The sequence below is a fragment of the Podarcis gaigeae genome (assembly GCF_964106915.1).
Source record: "Podarcis gaigeae genome assembly, chromosome: 14".
In the NCBI taxonomy this organism is placed as follows: Eukaryota; Metazoa; Chordata; class Lepidosauria; order Squamata; family Lacertidae; genus Podarcis; species Podarcis gaigeae.
In genome coordinates, this window is record NC_139690.1 from 44,368,100 (window position 1) to 44,389,295 (window position 21,196).

At 45.7% G+C, this 21,196-nt stretch overlaps 1 protein-coding gene across 4 annotated transcripts in view; it reads left to right on the forward strand.

The window, feature by feature from the left end:
• Window positions 1–8,067, forward strand: part of LOC310831218 (ATP-sensitive inward rectifier potassium channel 12) — a 46,849-nt gene extending 38,782 nt beyond the window's left edge. For 2 of the 4 annotated variants that reach the window (XM_083711656.1, XM_083711654.1), the window contains exon 2: window positions 4,137–8,067. In XM_083711656.1, the coding sequence (XP_083567782.1) occupies window positions 4,286–5,587 (1,302 nt within the window). In that variant the 5' untranslated portion in view covers window positions 4,137–4,285 and the 3' untranslated portion in view covers window positions 5,588–8,067. The remainder of the gene's footprint in view (window positions 1–4,136) is intronic. The other 2 variants (XM_083711655.1, XM_083711653.1) reach the window with 1 other exon arrangement.
• Window positions 8,068–21,196: the final 13,129 nt, after the last annotated feature.

A 21,196-nucleotide genomic window follows, 5' to 3' on the forward strand; every position in this document is an offset into this window, starting at 1 on the left:
ATTGAAAACAGGTATTCTAAAGCCCTTGGACCCATGCTGGGAACTAATCGAAATCAACACTGGGCAGGTAATTGGTTATTTATGCTTGTTCTGGTAACAGGTGAGAGGAAGGGAGGATAAATTCCTTGCCCAGTTTTGAGTTGTCCACCCAATGAGAGGCTTTATGGGAAAGGCGTGTTGGCTCAGTGGGAGATCATCTTCTTTGCAGGCCGACGACCTCAGGACCTCAGGTACAGCTGGTAATGTTACCTGTCTGAAACCCCAGGGGGGGGGGACTGCTGTTTGTCAGTGTGGGACAATACGGAGCTAAATAGGCCAATGGTCTTAACACAAAAAAAAATCCTTCCAGTAGCACCTTAAAGACCAACTAAGTCAGTTCTTGGTATGAGCTTTCGTGTGCATGCACATGTGTATCTGAAGAAGTGTGCATGCACACGAAAGCTCATACCAAGAACTGACTTAGTTGGTCTTTAAGGTGCTACTGGAAGGAATTTTTTTTGTTTTGACTATGGCAGACCAACACGGCTACCTATCTGTAACTGGTCTTAACACAGCCTTCTATGTCTCTGTCCAGACCCTTCCCTTGTTATGAATTTCATAACACCGACAGCAGATGAAAGGAAATTGACAAGAGGCTGTATTTAAAGAGATTACAGGGTCTTCTAGGGATAAGCTAGAAATTCAATTAAAGTTCCTCTTGCGCTCTCTCTTTTTCCTGGCCAAACCAGCTGCAGGGAACCAAATCCAAGAATCAAGGAGACCTTTAAGCATCTTCCAGGTGCGTCCTGGTCCCATTCTTAAAGGGCCGATCGGCGAATTCTGTAGGTAATTCGCTTAAGCCGCACGGGGTTGTTCTAACACAACAGGGGCCTGTCTTCTAATGCCTACGTAGTTCGTAGCAAATCTGACAGGAGTGCAAGATTATGTGTTTAGTTCTGGGTTGGGAGGAATACTGACTGAAACCGAATTCCTCCATCTAGCACAGTCATGTTGGCACTGGCTGCCAGAGCCTCTCCAAGCTTTCATTTGGGGGACATTCCCAGGCCTGCCTGCTGAGGATTGAAGATGCAACCTTCTGCACGCAAAGCAAACGTTTAATCACTGAGCCACACCCCTTCCTCAGGACCCACATGCCTGCTGCGATAATTCAGGAAGTTTTCAGGTGTGTTAATGGTTCAGAGGGCGGTCTGCAGGTACAGAGCACAGCTCTTCAGCTGAAGTTAAGCAGGTTCTAGCTTAGTTAGCTGCCTTGATTGGAGGCTGAACGGGAACCAGACGGAAGCTGCTCTGAGTTGTTTGGAGAAAAAGTGATCGCAACTACATGCAAATATGGAAGCAAAAGAAGCTGTTAGCACCTCAGTCCGTCTAGGTCAGTACTGTCTACACTGATTAACAGCAGTGCTTCGGGTAATAATAATAATAATAATTTATTATTTGTACCCTACCCATCTGGCTGGGTTTCCCCAGCCACTCTGGGCGGCTTCCATAGAAACCAAAAATACAGTAAAATATCACACGTTAAAAACTTCCCTGAGCAGGACTGCCTTCAGATGTTTTCTGAAAGTCAGGTAGTTGTTTTTCTCTTTGACATCCGGTGGGAGGGCGTTCCACAGGGCGGGCGCCACTACCGAGAAGGCCTTCTGCCTGGTTCCCTGTAGCTTAGCTTCTTGCAATGAGGGAAGCGCCAGAAGGCCCTTGGCTTGTTATCAGACAGTGGACTTTGCTATCCCATTCTGGAAATGTCGGGGATTGAAGAGTTGGCAGTTTAGCTTGGGAAGACGTTTGGTGCTTCAGCGGATGAGCTGGGGGGGGGGGGGGAAGAGCATGGGATCGGGCAAGGAAATCATGCAGATCATTGGCAAAGCATATGTTTTGCATGCCCAAGACCGCAAGTTCAGCCCCTGACATTCCCTGGGAGGGCTGTTCAAAACCCAGAAGAGTCACTGTCAGCAGGGCCTTCTTAAGTATATCCAGTGCTGTGGTGCAAAGATCCCACCCCCATTTCGCAGAGTTGCCGACCTTTTTACTGTGCTGCTGGCAGCTTTGTGGGGCTGGACGAGGGGGGCAGCATCTGGGGGGGCAGCTCCTCTGGGGGGGAAGAGGCGGAGGCTCCGGGCATGGTGCTGCTTCAGCGAGGCGGGCGAGGGCGGCGAGCTGATGCCGGGAGGTGCTGCGCCCAGTGTCTGCCTCTTCCCTGGCACCTGTGCCACGATGGCCATGGCAGGCAGAGGCTCTGGGCGCTGCGCTGCTTCGGTGTGGCATGGCGGAGGCGGGCGAGGGCAGTGAGCTGGTGCCGGGAGGCGCCGCATCCAGCCTCCGCCTTTTCCCGGGCACCCTTCAGAACCTGGCGCCCGGTGCCACTTGCCTCTATGGGCAAGACGCCCCTGACTGCCGGTCAGTGAAGACTAGGGTTAACCAACATGGCAACCTTCAGATGACCCTGGAGGCTACACTTCCCATCATCCCTGACCATCAGCCATGTTGGCTGGGGCTGATGGGAGCTGTAGTCTAACAACGTCTGGAGGATATCACATTGGCTACCCCCGTAAGCGGACAATACTCGGCTAGATGGACTCGTGCTCAGACTCAATATCTGACACGTCCTTCTGTTCCTGAGCTCCTTTGTTTGCTCCGTGAACTGATTTGGCCTTCCGGTTTCTGCAGTGCTCAGCGAATGGCATGAGGCCGCCGTCGCCAGCTGACATAGAGCCCCTCAACGTGACCACAAGAGTGTTTTTGTTACATCTCTCCCCCCTGGCCATGGCAGTGATTACAGCAATCGACTCTATTGACCAGTCTAGCTGTGAGATTCAAAGCAACAACACACCCAGATCAGGAAGCTCGGAGGCATGTCGTCAACACTGTGGCTCCAAGGTGCATTTTGCAAATGCGGTTGCTCGATGGGCCTCGCCTTGTCACGAAAAGGACCGCTTACTCTGTTCCCTGCTCTGTTGTGCTCTTGCAAATTCCATGTATATCCGCCCCCCTCCATTATGCTTCCTTGACACTCCTAGCTAGATGCAAAATGAGAACACAAAATTCATAATGAAAAAAGGAAAGAAACCAATAACCCCGCCTCCCACAAACACATTTAAAAGGCCACAGATTCTTCAACACTTCAGAAACCATCCTTATTTTTATTATTATTAGAGGGAATGAAACGCACCTTCAATGGAACAAATGCACACTTAGTGCTTCTAAAGTTTTTAAAAAGTGGTCAGTCTTCCTGAAATAGTAGTCAATTTGCACAGTTTATACTACTTCTAATGTTTCATCATCCATTTCATCTATCTGAATGCTTTGAGAGTGTCTGACGCGGTAGCATTGTTGAAGCTAAGTACCAATGACTTTTATTTGAAGGAATGCCCATGAGGGCTAGTATCTTGATTCCCCTAGCCCAGAGTAGCCGAGGAAACCCAGCCAGATGGGCAGAGTATAAATTATTAGAAATAATAATTATTATTTCTTTTCTAATTGATGAAAGGTGAGATTGTGGGGATGCAGAATTCTGCACTCGGTTTCAAAATGTTGAGCTGTAAACAGTGCTAGTCCTACTCAGAGTAGGCCTCCTGAAGATAACAGGCATGGCTACCTTAGGTCAATTCATGTCTGTGTAGACCAGGGGTCAGCAAACTTTTTCAGCAGGGGGCTGGTCCACTGCCCCTCAGACCTTGTGGGGTGCTGAACTATATATTTTTTTTTGGGGGGGGGAATGAACAAATTCCTGTGCCCCACAAATAACCCAGAGATGCGTTTTAAATAAAAGCACACATTCTACTCATGTAAAGACACCAGGGAGGCCCCACAAATAACCCAGAGATGCATTTTAAATAAAAGGACACATTCTACTCATGTAAAAACACGCTGATTCCTGGGGCGTCCGCGGGCCAGATTTAGAAGGCGATTGAGCCGGATCTGGCCCCCAGGCCTTAGTTTGCCTACCCATGGTGTAGACCTTAGTTGGAGACCTTAGCTTTTCCTGCACATGGACAAAAGCAGAGAGAAACTTGAACCTTGTTAAGTTTGAAATATGATTTTATTTTATCTACCTTACCTTTCAAGCAAATTCCTGGAGCGGCTGTCACAACTTCTCGTTTCTGAGAGATAACCCATGTTTCTTTGTTTTCTCATTGCAGAACCTCCACTTAGATCTATCTGTCTGCAGCACTTCAAAATCTAAGGGCTCCTTCCTCTCTTCCATAGGGTCAAGACTGGGAGGGACCCAAGGGCAACGCCCCCCAAAGAGTCCAGAGACCCTTCCGCCCCACTGCTGCTCGACTCAGGGATGAGTGCAGGTAGAGTTAACCCTTACAGCATCGTATCTTCTGAGGAAGACGGGTTGACTTTAACCACCATGCCGGGAGTGAATGGCTTTGGCAACGGTAAGATCCACACAAGGAGGAAATGCCGGAACCGATTTGTTAAGAAGAACGGACAATGCAACGTTGAGTTTACCAACATGGATGACAAACCACAGAGGTACATTGCGGACATGTTCACTACGTGTGTGGACATCCGCTGGAGATATATGCTGCTGCTCTTCTCCCTTGCCTTTCTGGTGTCCTGGTTGTTGTTTGGTCTTATTTTTTGGCTCATAGCGCTTGTCCACGGAGATATCGAGAAGCCAGTCAAGGACGAAACCTTCACCCCTTGCCTCCTCCAAGTGAATGGCTTTGTGGCTGCTTTCCTGTTCTCCATTGAGACACAGACCACGATAGGCTACGGGTTCCGGTGCGTCACGGAGGAGTGCCCGCTTGCTGTTTTCATGGTGGTCCTCCAGTCCATCGTGGGGTGTATCATAGACTCTTTCATGATTGGCGCCATCATGGCAAAAATGGCTAGGCCCAAGAAGAGGGCCGAAACCTTACTCTTCAGCCATCATGCGGTCATAGCCATGAGGGACGGCAAGCTTTGCCTGATGTGGAGAGTGGGGAACCTGCGGAAAAGTCACATTGTTGAGGCTCATGTGAGAGCTCAGCTAATAAAGTCCAGGATCACCGAAGAGGGGGAATACATCCCACTTGACCAAATAGATATTGACGTTGGGTTCGACAAAGGCTTGGACCGTATTTTCTTAGTGTCTCCGCTCACCATTCTCCACGAGATCAACGAAGAGAGCCCTCTGTTTGGGATTAGCCGGCAGGATCTGGAAACGGACGACTTTGAAATCGTGGTTATCCTTGAGGGCATGGTGGAAGCTACCGCCATGACGACACAAGCCCGGAGCTCCTACTTGTCCAGCGAGATCTTGTGGGGCCACCGCTTTGAGCCCGTCTTGTTTGAGGAGAAATGCCAGTACAAAGTTGACTACTCGCACTTCCACAAGACGTATGAGGTCCCGTCGACCCCTTGCTGCAGTGCCAAGGACCTGATGGAAAACAAATTCCTCCTTCCCAGCACCAACTCTTTCTGCTATGAGAATGAGCTTGCCTTCATGAGCCGCGATGAGGAGGAAGAGGAGGAGGAGGAGGAGGATGACAGCAGAGGTTTGGACGACCCAGGCTCAGACAACCAGCCTGAATTTGAGACGCTGCAGGCCACCGTAGCTCTGGATCAAAGATCCTACAGAAGGGAGTCAGAAATATGACCCAGGGCCTCTGTAACTGCTTTCAAGGGTGTCTCTCCCCCCTGCCCCAGTCTCTTTCCCTCCTCAACGAAACCCAATTCAAATTATGCAGAACAATGCAAGTGCCATAGGAATGCCTGAGAGCTAGAATGGTTTTTAGGGTGTTGTTTTTGTTGTGTGTTTTTTTAAAAAAACAAAAAACACAAAAACCCCCAAGGTTTAATCGCAATAACCACTGAATGGCATGGTCTGAGAAACCCTAGCCAGCCTCAAAGTGTTGTGAACATCCAGTGTTAACAAAGATGTTAAGAGAACATATTGAAGGGCAGATTCAATATGGCGGCACCACAAGCTTAGAAACCCAAACATTGTGAGTTTGAGGCTCTGTGTGGGAGGAGTATCATCACATCCAGAGTGATATGATCTAGGACTCATCCCTTTTGTCCTGCAACTTTATCCCAGGGACAACAGTTCTTTAGCAATCAGTTGGAGGAGACAGCAATTCAGGTTTTCTCCTGATTGCTGATTGCTGTGGTTTAAAGTTAAAGAGTGGGCTTTCCCTGGGAAAGGTGTAGGGCAAGGGGGAAACTGCACAGACCCATGCCTGGGAAGTGTGGGTCAAACAGAATACTGCTTGGACCCGTGCTTTCTAAGCACAGGACAAGTGGAAATGTGGGCAAGCTCCTTGTCTCTATGTTCCCTGCTGGGCAAGCCCCTTGTCTCTATGTTCCCTGTTGAAAATGAGGGTGTTTTTTCTTTTTAAAAAAAAGCTAAGCACTATACAATTTCAAAAGGAGAAAATATCAGGTAGCAAAATCATGTTTTTGTTTTTCAAAATATGAATGAAAAAATTAGATTATATTTAATATATGTAATATATACATGTACTGCCTGGAGATGTAATTCTGTTGCACTAGATCAGCACTTGAAGTCCTACAGCTCATAGTACACCTTTATTGTTGAGGGGAAAGCAAGGGAGGTTATTTTTAATCTTTTTGTTTGACTTCCCACATGCAAAACTATTTACCAAAAAACATTATTTTTCAAACAATAAAAGCGATTGCTTTTTAGAAGGGAACGAAGTCCAAAGTCGACAAAAGGAACAAAGCTCTTTTCTCTCTCTCTCTCTCTCTTTCCTAAAAACAGTTTTCTTGCCTGGTGTCCTCAAAGGTGGAGGGAGAAAATCCACACAAAAAAATTGTAGAGAAGGACTAGACATTACGACATGGGAGCCCCAACCCTGTGGTTTATTTATCCTGTGTTGGTAATGCAGGGCAAGGGGAGATAGGTGCAGGGAGGAATCAAGAGGAGAAGCACTGAACCCTTCCTCCAGCCACTCATCTCAAATGACTCAACCCTCTCCGTCCCCCCCCCCCCAGACAGGCCCTGAGACTGAAAGTAGGGCTGGGCTTAGGACAACCACTCTCAGAGGGTCCTTTGGAAAGATCACAGGGGCACAGGAAAGATTAGACACTGTCCCCTCCCATAACAATTTCCTCCTATGGAAGGCATGTGGCCCTCCAGAGATGTTGCCGTAATAATAATAATAATAATAATAATAATAATAATAATAATAATATATTATTTATACCTCGGTTTCCTCCTATGGAAGGCATTGGGAAACTGTGGCCCTCCAGAGATGTTGCCGTAACAACAACAACAAAAACAACAACAACAATATATTATTTATACCTCTCCCATCAGGCTGGGCCTCCCCAGCCACTCTGGGCAGCTCCCAATAGATTTTTAAAAATACAATAAAACATCAATAGCACTCGCAACATCCCTTGACCCTTAGGCCACTTTGAACAATTCTGGCTTCCCCCAAAGAGACGTGGGAGCTGTAGTTTGTTATGGCTGCTGGGAATTGTAGCACAGCAAGGGGCTTCTGGTCAACTCTAAGCACCCTTAGCAACCCACTGTTCCCTGGATTCTTTGGGGGGAACCATGGCTGGATTAAGGCGGCATGAGAGTGCTTGAATTGTGTGCAGATGTAGTTTATGTCTGTATTTATTTGGGGGTGTTATGCCGCCTTCCAGATCAAGGAGTTAAGAGCGGTGGACTCGTAATCTGGTGAACTGGGTTCACTTCCCCGCTCCTCCACATGCAGCTGCTGGGTGACCTTGGGCCAGTCACACTTCTCTGAAGTCTCTCAGCCCCACTCACCTCACAGAGTGTTTGTTGTGGGGGAGGAAGGGAAAAGGAGAATGTTAGCCGCTTTGAGACTCCTTCGGGAGTGATAAAGTGGGATATCAAATCCAAACTCTTCTTCTCAAGCTCACAGTGAGCATGAAGGGAAGGGGAAAGAGTTTTTTAAAATATTAAGCCATTAAGCAAAAATAGATTACATTTGGGGAAATTGCTTTGTATAAGTGTCTATACATATATATTAGGATAATATGTATTAGGAGAATATATAATATATATACTGATATATTAGGAGAAAGTCACCATAAAATGCTGGTGTACCTTCATGAGGATCTTAATTATTATTATTATTATTATTATTATTATTATTATTATTATTATTATTATTATTTTAAAGGAAAATAATGTGGAAATGTGGAGAACTTAAGAATGGAAAAATGAGAAACTGAGAAGAACCAAAATTGGCTGACTTGCCCATCCTTTGTCCTTGACCATTGTTCATTCTCTTGAGGCTGATAGGAGCTGTAGTCCAGCAAAATCTGGAATCCCATAGATTCCCTCCCTCTGCATAAAAGTGAAGGAAATTAACCATCATTTAGCAAATTCAGTCATTTTTTGTTTCTCCTTACATTTATCTTGGGGCCTGGGAGTAGGAGTGTGCATGGTGCAATTTGGGTTTTCTGCTTTCAGGTACCACACAATGTCCTGTTGGACCCCCTCTGCAATGGCCTCCATTAGAACATCCTCTGCGACAGAAAGATGCTCTGATTTATTTGTTCTTTAACCACAGCAGAGGATGACGAAATGGAACCAGATTACTTCTCCTGACTCCCCCAACTTCCTAGGCTCCAAAGGGGCTGTGCCTTAAAAGAGAGAAAGAGATGCGATTGTTTTCTGTTCCCAAAGCATGCTTCTTGGGCCTTGCACCAAAAGCCATACTGCGTAAATCTCTTCCTTTCTTCTCCCCCTCTGCCGTATCTTCTTGCTACTTCCGAGTAACACTCTGTTCTTCTCGCCCAGTCGCGGTGGGTGTCCCTTGTCCAGCCATCTGGAGGAAGGCCTGTGACCGACCCACAGAGCGGATCATAAGCAATAAATGCAATTCGCACGGCACACATTCCAAGCGAATATCGATCTCCCAGGTCCCCAATGTTATCTGTTATTGCAAAGCATGAGAGAGAGAGAGAGAGAGAGAGAGAGAGAGAGAGAGAGAGAGAAACAGAGAGAGTCTCACCCTGGCTGAATTTGCCTGGGAGCAAAGGCTGGCAGGAGTTGAAGGACATAATATGTTCCCTGACAGCTTGCAGAGAGGAGGAGGTTGGCAGAGTTGGGGGTAGGGCAGGGAAACCTGTCTAAAATTAGAATTTGGTCACTAAGGCCCTGGGTGAGTTTAGGCTGCCAACTGACCAGAGAGGAAAAGCCAGCATGGGCATGCTCCTTGGACCCTGGGCAACAACAGCTCAATCTGCAGAGATCAGCAGGTGCAAAGGTTTCTCTCAGAGAGGAGAGAAGCTTCATTGCCTGCGAATGCCTGCACACCAAACAACATTTGGAAGCGCAGAAGGAGGAAGGACTGGTGAAAGTAAAAATAAAAATTGGCAAGCCTAAACGTTGCATGCACTGTATCATGTTGTTGCAATGGCTCCCGAAAGCCTTAGGCTCCTGTCCAAGAACCTCAGGGGTGCTGCAACTATGATTTAGCTAGGAGCCAGAGAGGTGGAGGGGCACCAAATTCTGGCATCACACAGGGTGCCGCTGAAATTTGAGACCCCCAAGTCCGCCGTTGCCTGTGCTTGGCTGTTCCAGAAACATATGGGTTCCTTCAGAGTGCTGGTATAATGCAGCCCACACATTAGCGTTCCAGAGTCACTAATCCAGAATTTCCTTTCACTTGGTTCAACAGCTGGCACATTCATTGATGGGACTTGGGGTCAGGGATGTTGGGACCTTCCAGATGTTGCTGGACTCCAACTCCCATTATCCATAACCATCATCCATGCTGGCTGCAGATGATGGGAGTTAGGGTCCAAGAAGAGACACACAGGTGCCCCATGCCTGGCTCAGCTTACACTTTTTAAGGTTTGTTCTTAACATAAGAATACGCATAATCACGACTCATTTAAGAGTGCGATGTTATGCGTGCCTACTCAGAAGTAAATGCTAGTGAGTTCAATGGATCTTCTAAGTAGGTATGTTGTCGGATTGTAGCCTTAGAAACTGTTCATATAATAAAAGATTTCCTCACTCGTTCCCCCTCCACATGTGTAGCAAACACACAAAGGTAAGAAGGATAATTTATTACTTATACCCCGCCCACCTGGCTGGGTTTCCCCAGCCACTCTGGGCAGCTTTCAACAAAGGATTAAAAATACATTAAAACATCAGTCATTTAAAACTTCCCAAAACAGGGCTGCCTTCAGATGTCTTCTAAAAGTCAGATAATTGTTTATTTCCTTGAAATCTGATAGGAGGGTGCCACTACCGAGAAGGCTCTCTGCCTGGTTCCCTGTAACCACACTTCTCGCAGGGAGGGAACTGCCAGAAGGCCCTCAGAGCTGGACCTCAGTGTCCAGGCTGAACGATGGGGATGGAGACGCTCCTTCAGGTATACTGGGCCGAGGCCATTTAGGGCTTTCAAGGTCAGCACCAACACTTTGAATTGTACTGGGAGCCAATGTAGGTCTTTCAAGACTGGTGTTATGTGGTCTCGGTGGCCGCTCCCAGTCACCATCCCTTGTGTTCAGAAGAGCATCTGAAAAGGCAGGTTGCATTCACACAGGCATAGGTTTTCCATGTGATCAGGAACCATGGAGAGCCCAGAGCACATCGACTCCCTGAACTTTGGCAGATTCATGTTACGTGAGGAGGAGGAATGAGTGAAGACACCTCAAAAGTTTGAGTTCAAGGTGGCATGCCTAATCGAGGCCAGGGAAAGGCACCAACCACACAAAATGTGAACTGACCAATGCTTAGTTACAGATACAGATGACTTCTGTTTCAGTGTATCTAAAAAGTGTGCATGCACACGAAAGCTCATACCAAGAACTAACTTAGTTGGTCTTTAAGGTGCTACTGGAAGGAAATTTTTTTTTTGTTTTGACCAATTCTCAGCATACCTCTTCTTATACCTAACTTATACCAGTTTTGCACCAGTTTGCTTGTCATAGCTATGGATGGCATGAGGTGCAAAATTCGATTCTGTTCATGTCTAAAAACGAATCAACCTAATTTGCACTATCTGAAACAATACGCAAATGGAAACGCAGCCATCCTGGGATACCCTGACTTCTCCGTTTACGGTAGAAAGCGGTCTTCCAAAACTGAAACTAACTAAATAGATAAATAAATCTTATAGGCTCTAGGAGGTTTACAATACAAGATTCAAAAAGAACAATTGAACAGCAAAATCTATTAAAAGTTCAAACGAATTGACAGAGAAACGGTGCGGTGTCTCCACTGAGCTTAAATTTATGCGCCAGGGATACATACACTGGAAACTTTCACCAGTTTTGCACCAGTTTGGTTGCAATATCTGTTGTGTGTGTGTGTGGGGAGAAACTCAATTCAGTTTGCATTTAAAGGCAAACCAACCAAATTTGCACTTCCCAAAACAATAGACAAACCAAAACTTGGTTGTCCCTCGAAATTTGCGCTTCTAGGAATTTTGCAATGCAGTTTTTCAGCTAAGTAATGTGTACCCCCAAAAAACAAACAAACCTGGGAGTAAACGATACCTAAAAATGCATATACTGGTGAAAATAACACACAAATATTTGGGGGGAAACTGCGTTGCAAAAATGTGTAAATTAAGCAAAAATTTGTACCCAAAAACATGTGTATTAGAAAACATTCCCCACTCCCAACCAATTGCAAACTGGTGTGGAAATGTGAAGAACTTAATTTAAGATTTGGGAAAAATGAGAAACTGAGAGAAACCAAAATCAATAGATTGCCGCATCCCTAGTCAAAGCTCCCTGGTCTCCCACTTCCTGGAATCATCGTTTTGTGGGGAGATAATGCATTCTCCATTTAAAAAATCTTTGACGCATTGGTCCTGAACTAGTCAGTGAGGATGGGCTACTAGAGGGAAAACTGATGGGATGCCCTGTTTAGGCTGTTGGTCTCCAGCTCCCATCTGCCCCAGCCAGCATAGTCAATGGAGAGGGATGGTGGGAATTGTAGCCCCATAACACCAGGAGGGCACCACTTTGGCCATCCTTGAATTAATGATCAAAGGTGGGTCACAAGAACAGCCTGACTGCCATGCAGTAAATAATAATAATAATGATGATTGGGAAATGCATTTTTCAGCTGAAGCAGGTGTGAAAAACCTTTGGTCGTCTATATGCTGCTGAACTACAACTCCCATCAGCCCGAGCAAGCATGGCCAGTGGCCTGGGATGATGGGAGTAATAGTTTAGGGCCAAGGGTTCCCCACACCTAGGTTACAGGCTGGCCCTGAGTCTGAAAGGGTTAAGATTACAGCCATGTCTGCACACATAGGACTACAGTTCCCAGAATTCCTTGAGGGCACGACCATTAAAGCCATTTAAGGAGCCTATGTATGTTCACTAGTGACAACCACACTAACTAGCTGAAGAACTGGAACTTACTTTGAAATCAATATATTCTCAATTAGTGCAGGTCTTAGTGCTCATGCAGTGTTCATGCAGTAGGAAGTGGTGAGTGCATGGTGGAATCTAGACACATATTAAAAACATTTATGAAAAATGCTTTTTTTGAAAAACGTTTTGAAAAATATATTAAATTTGCCATAGCTCACCATCGCCATCTAGTGTCCCATTTGTATAATGCACTTTACAACACACTTAAAACGTTTTATTCACAGCTGTGTAGCTGAGTCCCATGTCTAACCAGTCTCCGTTTGTATACGCTAGGAAGGGCCATAGCTCAGTGACAGAGAATCTGTCTTACGTGCAAGGTCTCAGATTTAATCCCTGGCATCTCCAGGTAGGTCTGGGAGAGAGACCTGAAATCCCAGAAAGGCGCTATCAGTCAGTCTAGACAATACTGAGCTATATGGACCAATGGCCTGGCTCAGGATAAGGTGCCATTTTGTGTCTCCTCTGATTCCTTTTGAAATTGAGATTTATTTCGCTGCCTTCCCCTTGACCCAGCAGACCACTCTGAAAGACTGCTTGTTGAACAAAAAAGGGGGGGTGGAAGGACAGGGTGAAAAGGAGATAGAATCAAAACCTGTTTATTGAGTGTATTATTTATTTTTTTTAAAAAAACAGCTTGTAAGATTGGTTGTGTTTTGGGCTGTTATTTTTCTTAAAAAAGGAAAATAAGAAAGGGTGAATCGTTAGCTGCTGCTTGGGTGGGTGCCAGGCGGAAAGGAAGGGGTTGTTCCTCTGGGAATTAATTTCTAAATGTATATCACAGTAAATATTTGTAAAGAAGAAGAAAAGAATCTTTAAGTAAATTATTGCTTTTTAAAATATATGTTATATAATTGTACAGTCCGGTCTCAGAGACTAGAATAATATATACATATGTATTTTTTAAAAAAACGACACTGCTGCATAGATCAACCTGAAATGATTTGTAGGTAAAGCCATGCAGAGCTAGCAAATAGCAAGATTATTTTTCCGTTCTCTCTCAGTCCTGCTTCATATTCTCCTCCCTTGGTAAATACCTAGCTCTGGAGAATAATGTTATATAAAATGTATAGCTCTAGAAACTGAATGTGCTGTTATATAATGTACAATAATAACAATAATAATATATATTTTTTGCCTACTTCCGAGTGTGACAGTGGATCATTTTCTCGATGCCGCCAGGATGCAAGCTAAGAATTAACCCAACAGTTTCTGTTTAAGAAGTTGAGAAAAGGCCTTTGAGTAAGTTACAGTTGCCACCTTTCCGCTGCCCACTCTGCTCCTGTGCCTTTATGACCACAACATTTTAAATCAGGGTTCAGCAAACTTTTTCAGCAGGGAGCCAGTCCACTGTCCCTCAGACCTTGTGGGGGGCCGGACTATATTTTGAGGGGGGGGGAGAATGAATTCCTATGACCCACAAATAACCCAGAGATGCATTTTAAATAAAAGCACACATTCTACTCATGTAAAAACACGCTGATTCCTGGACTGTCCGCGGGCCAGATTTAGAAGGCGACTGGGCCAGATGTGGCCCTGGGGCCTTAGTTTGCCTACCCATGTTTTAAATTCTCCACACCAGGAAATGTTTACCTGTTCAATTTCTGCATTACTGAAGTGTTGTTGAAGGCAGGAGAAGAGCAAGACCAGGAGCGGAGACTGGCACTGCCAGGCAGCTGCCAAACTTCACAATCAGGGAGGGGTGAGAAAAAATTGGTGTGGATCAGCTTTTACCTAATTTGCACTTTCTGAAAGAATATGTGAAGCACAGCTATCCTTGAAACCCGCACTTCTCTAACAAATGTATCCCATGCTGATCCTACTCGGAGTAGACCTGCTGAAGTTAATGGATCTCCAGGTGGTGCAACGGGTCAGTGCATCTGGTTGTTAACCAGAAGGCTGGTGGTTTGAGTTCACCCAGGGAAAGTTTGGGCCAGGATTCCTGCATTGAGAGGGTTAGACTCATTGACCTTCAAGGTCTCTTCCAACTCTACAATTCTAAGATTTTATGAACAACTTAGGTTGATTAATACTCCTTTTGAGTGGACCCTCATTGGATAGAACCTGATAGGCACAAAAAATGCACGTCCTTGGAGAATATGTGCATAAAAACTGATCTATTTGTGAAAATATAACTACAGTGGTACCCTGGTTCTCAAACCCCTTGGTACTCAAAGAACTTGGAACCCAAACACTGCAAACCCAGAAGTGTTTGCGAACTTTTTTCGGAAGCCGAACGCGCTCTGTTTTGAGTGTTGTGCTTCCGATTTGAGTGCCACACTTCCGTTTTGAGTGTTACATGTCTGTTTTTGCTATTTTTTGTTTTTTGCAGCTTTTTTGTTTTGTTTTTGTGACTGTGTGGAACCCATTTCAGCTACTGATTGATTGATTGTGTGACTGCAGTACATTGTTTATTGCTTTCATTTTATGGATCAATGGTCTCGTTAGATAGTAAAATTCATGTTAAATTGCTGCTTTAGGGGTTGTCTTTAAAAGTCTGGAACGGATTAATCTGTTTTGCATCACTTTCTATGGGAAAGCACGCCTTGGTTTTGGAATGCTTTGGTTTTGGAATGGACTTCCGGAATGGATTAAGTTTGAGAACCAAGGTACCACTGTAATAATATACATTGCTTATGGAGAAATTGCTTGTCAAAACAGGCAAGCCAAAATTACATCATAAAACATGTGTATTTTAGGAGAAAGGTGCACAAAAATCCTGACGACTGCCACACTTTTAAAGGGGGCAAGCTCACACATGGGATTCTCTTGCCACGCAGGCACTCCATTTGAGCAGGTGTGTCCCACTGATGAAGGCCCTACCTGGTACCTGGTGACAAGACCATCTTTCCCCTCTGCCTCCAGCTCCAATGCCAGCTCCTCCTGTTCAGACCCTCCATCTGGCTGGGTGCCAGTTCCTTCTCCTTCCTTCTCAACCTGGGAACACCCAAACTATGCCAAATCCTGACAACTGAGGGGCCCACAACAGTTTCCATTAGCCCAATGGTCAGGGACAGTGGTGGCTTGTGCCCACTGGGGCTGGTGGGCCAAAAGACGAGAAGCCAATGGGAGGTGGAGTCAGAGCCAAGAACAGGTAGTCACAACAAGGTTGTGAAAAGGCAACGTCTTCTATTCCGCCTTGTATTTGCCACGTTGCACTGCGTTTCCGTTCTACTGCGGTCCATCTTCCACCAAAACCAACATAATTCCTATTGCCATCTGCTGCGGTGAAATCAGGTAACTGATGTTTTGTGCGTATTGTCATTACACCATTCCACCCCATTCATTTCAGCACAAAGGAAACACAAGGCAAATGGCCAGGAGGAGAAATGTAATAAATTGCATATGGCTCATTGGATGGAAAGCAGCAACAACAACAACAACAGCAAATGCCAATAGTGCTCACTGGATTGATTTCTTTTTCATACATGGGACAAATAAGGCAACACTGGCAATTTCTGTTCCCGTTTTCCTTTTCCTTCAAAATTTTCCAGCATCCCTAAGCCAATGACAGCCATTGTCTTTTGTACTTTGTCCCCACCCTCCTCCCGGCTGACTTCTACAAGGGAAATGTTAAAGGTAAGGAGGAGAATCCTGGGCCAGTGTGGTGTAGTGGTTAAGAGCGGTAGATTCGTAATCTGGGGAACCGGGTTCGCTTCCCCGCTCCTCCACATGCAGCTGCTGGGTGACCTTGGGCCAGTCACACTTCTCTGAAGTCTCTCAGCTCCACTCACCTCACAGAGTGTTTGTTGTGGGGGAGGAAGGGAAAGAAGAATGTTAGCCACTTTGAGACTCCTTCGGGTAGTGATAAAGCGGGATATCAAATCCAAACTACTACTCCTCCTCCTCCTCCTCCTCCTCCTCCTCCTCTTCTTCTTCTTCTTCTTCTTCTTCTTCTTCTTCTTCTTGGAACTGTAGTTTGTTAAGGCTGAGGCCACAGAGGCCTTATTCACACTAAATGTTTAAAGTGGTTATGGCACACACACACGTTCCAAACCCTGGCAACTATAGTTTGTTAAGAGTGCCAAGAGTTGTTAGGAGACCCCTATTTCCCCTCACAGGGCTACAATTCCCAGAGTTCCCTAGGAAAAGGAATTAAACCACTCTGGGAATTGTAGCTCTGGGGGGGGGGGGGATAGGGAGAGGAGGGAGACCAAGAGGCAGAGATGAGTCCGGCTGGTGAAGAAGTATGGGTGTCTCCCTTTCCTGCTACGACAAGCTCCCTTCCCCTCTGGTCTCCCAGGACCAGGAGAGGCATAAAGCAGGAGGAGCAAAGGCAGGCACACAGGCGCAGTCTCAGATTGCTTGGGGAAAACCCTGGAAAGACTTCAGCAGCTATGAGAAGGTGGGGACCTTCAGTCTCCCCGACTGCTCCATAGATGCAAGAAGAGTTGCTGGACTCATTAGGCCTGCCACTCCTGAACAGATCTTGTTTTCCCCCCAATAAAGAGTTAACTGCACTCACTCCGTTGATTTACTGCTGGCTTGCCCTGACAAAGAATCTGCAGGGGGAGGGGAAGGTTTATAAGGAGGTGTGGAGAGTTTTGTTTACTTATATGTGTGTCTTGGGTGGGACTGGAGTGTGGTGTGTATTCCTTTGCTTGCTTGCTAGAATCCTTGATTTCTTCCTGCCTTTCTCCCCCAAGACTCTCTCTTCCTTTCTTTGGATCCCCACCCCCGCCCAGCATCTCCCCTCCCCTCCCATTTATCAGACCTGAATGCTAAAAAGCACACTCCAAACCCTTTCCACATTGCCTTGGGTTTAAGCGTGTGTGTGTGTGTGTGTTATATTTGCAGTGCCTATATGCTAAAGTGTATAGTCTTGGGAAAGTATTCACCCGACATATTTTTGATAATGTTGCATATTGTGTCTCAGTTTTAATTTACAGTTTTAACTGTTTTGCTTTGCTTTGGGAAACAGAGAGAGAACCATTTTGGGAGGTAATATAAATGCAGTTAATAAATTATCCCCACCTACCTTGAGGTTAGCTCCGCTGAATACATTCAGATTTGCTCAGAGCAGAAACAGCCACCAGACCCAAGAGAAAATCCCTGTTCATGTTGCTACCTTCCCTTGACCAGCTATTCTGCGTAGAACCAAATTTTTAAAGTGCAAGTTTGGTTTTCTTTTGTGGTTCTCTACAATTATATGATTCTGTGATTTCTCTTTCACATTTTGTTCTCACAACCCTAAGACATAGGCTGACAGTGAATAACTCAAGGTCTCCTCGGAAGCTTCATAGATGGGGTTTTAAGCATAGGATTATTATTATTATTATTATTATTATTATTATTATTATTATTGCTATTGCCATCTGTCATGGATGCTTTAGCTGAGATTCCTGCATTGCGTTAGACCAGATGACCTGTTGGTCTCTTGCAACTATAATAATAATAATAATAATAATAATAATAATAATAATAATATCATAATAATAGAGGTAGTGAGAGATTTAACTTTCTTGGGCTCCATGATCACTGCAGATGAAATTAAAAGATGCCTGCTCCTTGGGAGAAAGGCGATGGCAAACCTAGACAGCATCTTAAAAAGCAGAGACATCACCTTACCAACAAAGTTCCGCATAGTTAAAGCCATGGTTTTCCCAGTAGTGATGTATGGAGGTGAGAACTGGACCATAAAGAAGGCTGATCGCCGAAGAATTGATGCTTTTGAATTATGGTGCTGGAGGAGACTCTTGAGAGTCCCATGGACTGCAAGAAGATCAAACGTATCCATTCTTAAGGAAATTAGCCCTGAGTGCTCACTGGAAGGACAGATCCTGAAGCTGAGGCTCCAGTACTTTGGCCACCTCATGAGAAGAGAAGACTCCCTGAAAAAGACCCTGATGCTGGGAAAGATGGAGGGCACAAGGAGGAGACGACAGAGGACGAGATGGTTGGACAGTGTTCTCGAAGCTACAAACATGAGTCTGACCAAACTGCGGGAGGCAGTGGAAGACAGAAGTGCCTGGCGTGCTCTGGTCCAGGGGGTCACGAAGAGTCGGACACGACTAAACAACTAAACAACAACAATAATACTGAGTGTTTTTTTCTGTGGGGACGCAGGGGTACACACACCCCTAAACCTTTTTTTGAATCTTTGTACTTTTGTCCATTTACTGTATTTATTTTTCTCGATTTGAACTATAAAATGGTGATTTTCTTGAGTCAAGAGTATCCCTAAACATTTGTTAAAAGAAAAAAAGCACTGATAATAATAATTTATTATTTATACCCCACCCATCTGACTGGGTTAATAACAGGCCACTCTGGGCGCCTCCCAACAGAATATTAAAAACACGATAAAACAGCAAACATTAAAAACTTCCCTAAACAGGGCTGCCTTCAGATGTCTTCTAAAAGTCAGAGAGTTGTTTCCACAGGTCGGGCGCCACCACCGAGAAGGCCCTCTGCCTGGTTCCCTGTAGCCTCACTTCTCGCAGGGAGGGAACTGCCAGAAGGCTCTTGGCGCTGGACCTCAGTGTCCGGGCTGAATGATAGGGGTAGAGACGCTCCTTCAGGTATACTGGGCTGAGGCCGTTTAGGGCTTTAAAGGTTAGCACCTTTAAATTGAATTGTGCTCAGAAACGTACTGGGAGCCAGTGTAGATCTTACAGGACCGGTGTTTCAGAAGCATAGTGTCCAGATCAAAGGAATATTTGCACCCCGGAGCCGCTTCTGCTAAAGACGGCCCTGCTGTAGAGACAAACTGCCTCCTCCTCCCCTTATTACAGAATGTTTGCTTTCAGAACAGCTTCATGCCCCCTTAACCTTTCCAGAGTCCCTGCCTGCCTTGACCTTCAAGCCTTTTGTAGGCATTTAATTCAAAGCCGCCTTCTTGCTCTTTAATAAGGCAGAAAAAACTCCTTTGTACATATTGTTACAAAAGTCGGGTGCCTGCCCCTCTCTCTGCCAAGCGGTGGCAGGAGCCCAGAGGGTTCCAGGCACTCACTCCAGGGTCTGTGTTCCTTTGGAGAATTAAGACACGGCGGAGACTGTCGTGGCTTTCAGAAATATGGTTTGTTCACCTATTTACACCTTCAATCTGCACGGAAGGAGTCCAGATCTTACAGCATGGTCATTTCAAGAGGAGCTTGTCCCTCACAGCAGTGCAGCCAGCCTTCGGCCAGCCTGCCCAAGATGGATCCCACTCTTTCTCTCCCTTCTTCCCACCAAGCCTTGCTCAAGACTCTCTTTTCCAGTTACCCTGGCAGCCTTCCAAACTCCTGTCTCTGTTCACACCTCAAGGCAGGAGGAAGAACAGTTCTCTTGCATTGCCAATGGCTCTCAGTGGCCCTCAATTGTTTCTTATTGGCCCTAGCTATGTTTTGCATAGGCTAGCCCAGGAATTCCTCTGCAGCTAGTTTTCCCCCTTCATATCCCAAATAATCAAAATTCTATCATTTATTAATTTCTATGGTCTTTTTTTGGGGGGGGAGGCTCCAAATCTATAACAAGATTAACCCCCCACCCCAGTTCTCTCCCCAAGCTGAAAGACCAAACAAGATTTATTTCCCCCCTTGTTTTCCTAGGACTTCAGGAAGAGGCAATCTGAGCCAGGTTGGGAAGCGGTTGTTGGAAAGGCTCATGCATTTTTTCAGAACCAGTTGTGCAATCATCGCATTAAATAACCAGTGTAAAATGGCCCTCCTGAGATTTGGCCCACAGTAGGATGAAGGGTCGGTTCAGCAAGGGCAAGGGACAGGCTGAGGGAGGAATTCAGTGCAGTTTGTGTTTAAAGGCAAACCTTCCTAATTTGTGAAGGGGCACGGGTGGCGCTGTGGGTTAAACCACAGAGCCTAAGACTTGCCGATCAGAAGGTCAGCGGTTAGAATCCCCATGACGGGGTGAGCTCCCGTTGCTCGGTCCCTGCTCCTGCCAACCTAGCAGTTCGAAAGCACGTCAAAGTGCAAGTAGATAAATAGGTACCGCTCCGGCATGAAGGTAAACGCCGTTTCCGTGCACTGCTCTGGTTCGCCAGAAGCAGCTTAGTCATGCTGGCCACATGACCCGGAAGCTGTACGCCGGCTCCCTCGGCCAGTAAAGCGAGATGAGCGTCGCAACTCTAGAGTCGGCCATGACTGGACCTAATGGTCAGGGGTCTCTTTACTTTTACCTTTTTACCTAATTTGTACTTTCCCAAACGGTATGTGAACTTGAAACACAGCTGCCCTTTGAAATTCACACTTTTCCCAATTTTGCAGGGCAGTTTGCCAGTCGTGTATACAGAAATGCATGTAGCAGGATAAAGTACACATAAAAATGTGTGTGTGTGTGTGTGTGTGTGTGTGTGTTTGTGTGTGTGTGTGTGTTGTAAATAACAAATCACTCCCTTTCCCTTATAGAGTATCCAAGAGCCTGTATAGAGTCCTTAATTGGGTTCCCTATTGGTAGGAGCAAATAACAGAGGCCAACCAGAGAATATTGAGAAGCAAAGCAGCTAGTAAGCCTGATCTTTATTAAACTGTTGCAACAGGGTCCTCACTCGCCACATGCAGGAGGGAGGCGAAAACCCAGAACAATGGTGCACAAGCCCTTATATAGACTTTTGAAATTGCCCACCCTGTAGCCCAAGACCACCCCCAAAAAACATCATACATACATCACAGAAGGAGACGGACTCCAGCAGAAATCCTGATTGCTAGAATATCTGTTAATAGTCACTGATTGCTTTACCGGGGCAGCCTGGCCATTCTTTTGTGATGGCTAAAACTTTTAATTCCTGAATCCAGGAATTACCCTATTCATACACAAAAAAATGCCCTTAAGACAGGATTTGTAAGCAAAAAGACAAAGGGGAGCCTTTCCCCATTTCCTCCCTCCTTGCAGAGAAATATATTGAGGTCAATTTGGGGGAGTC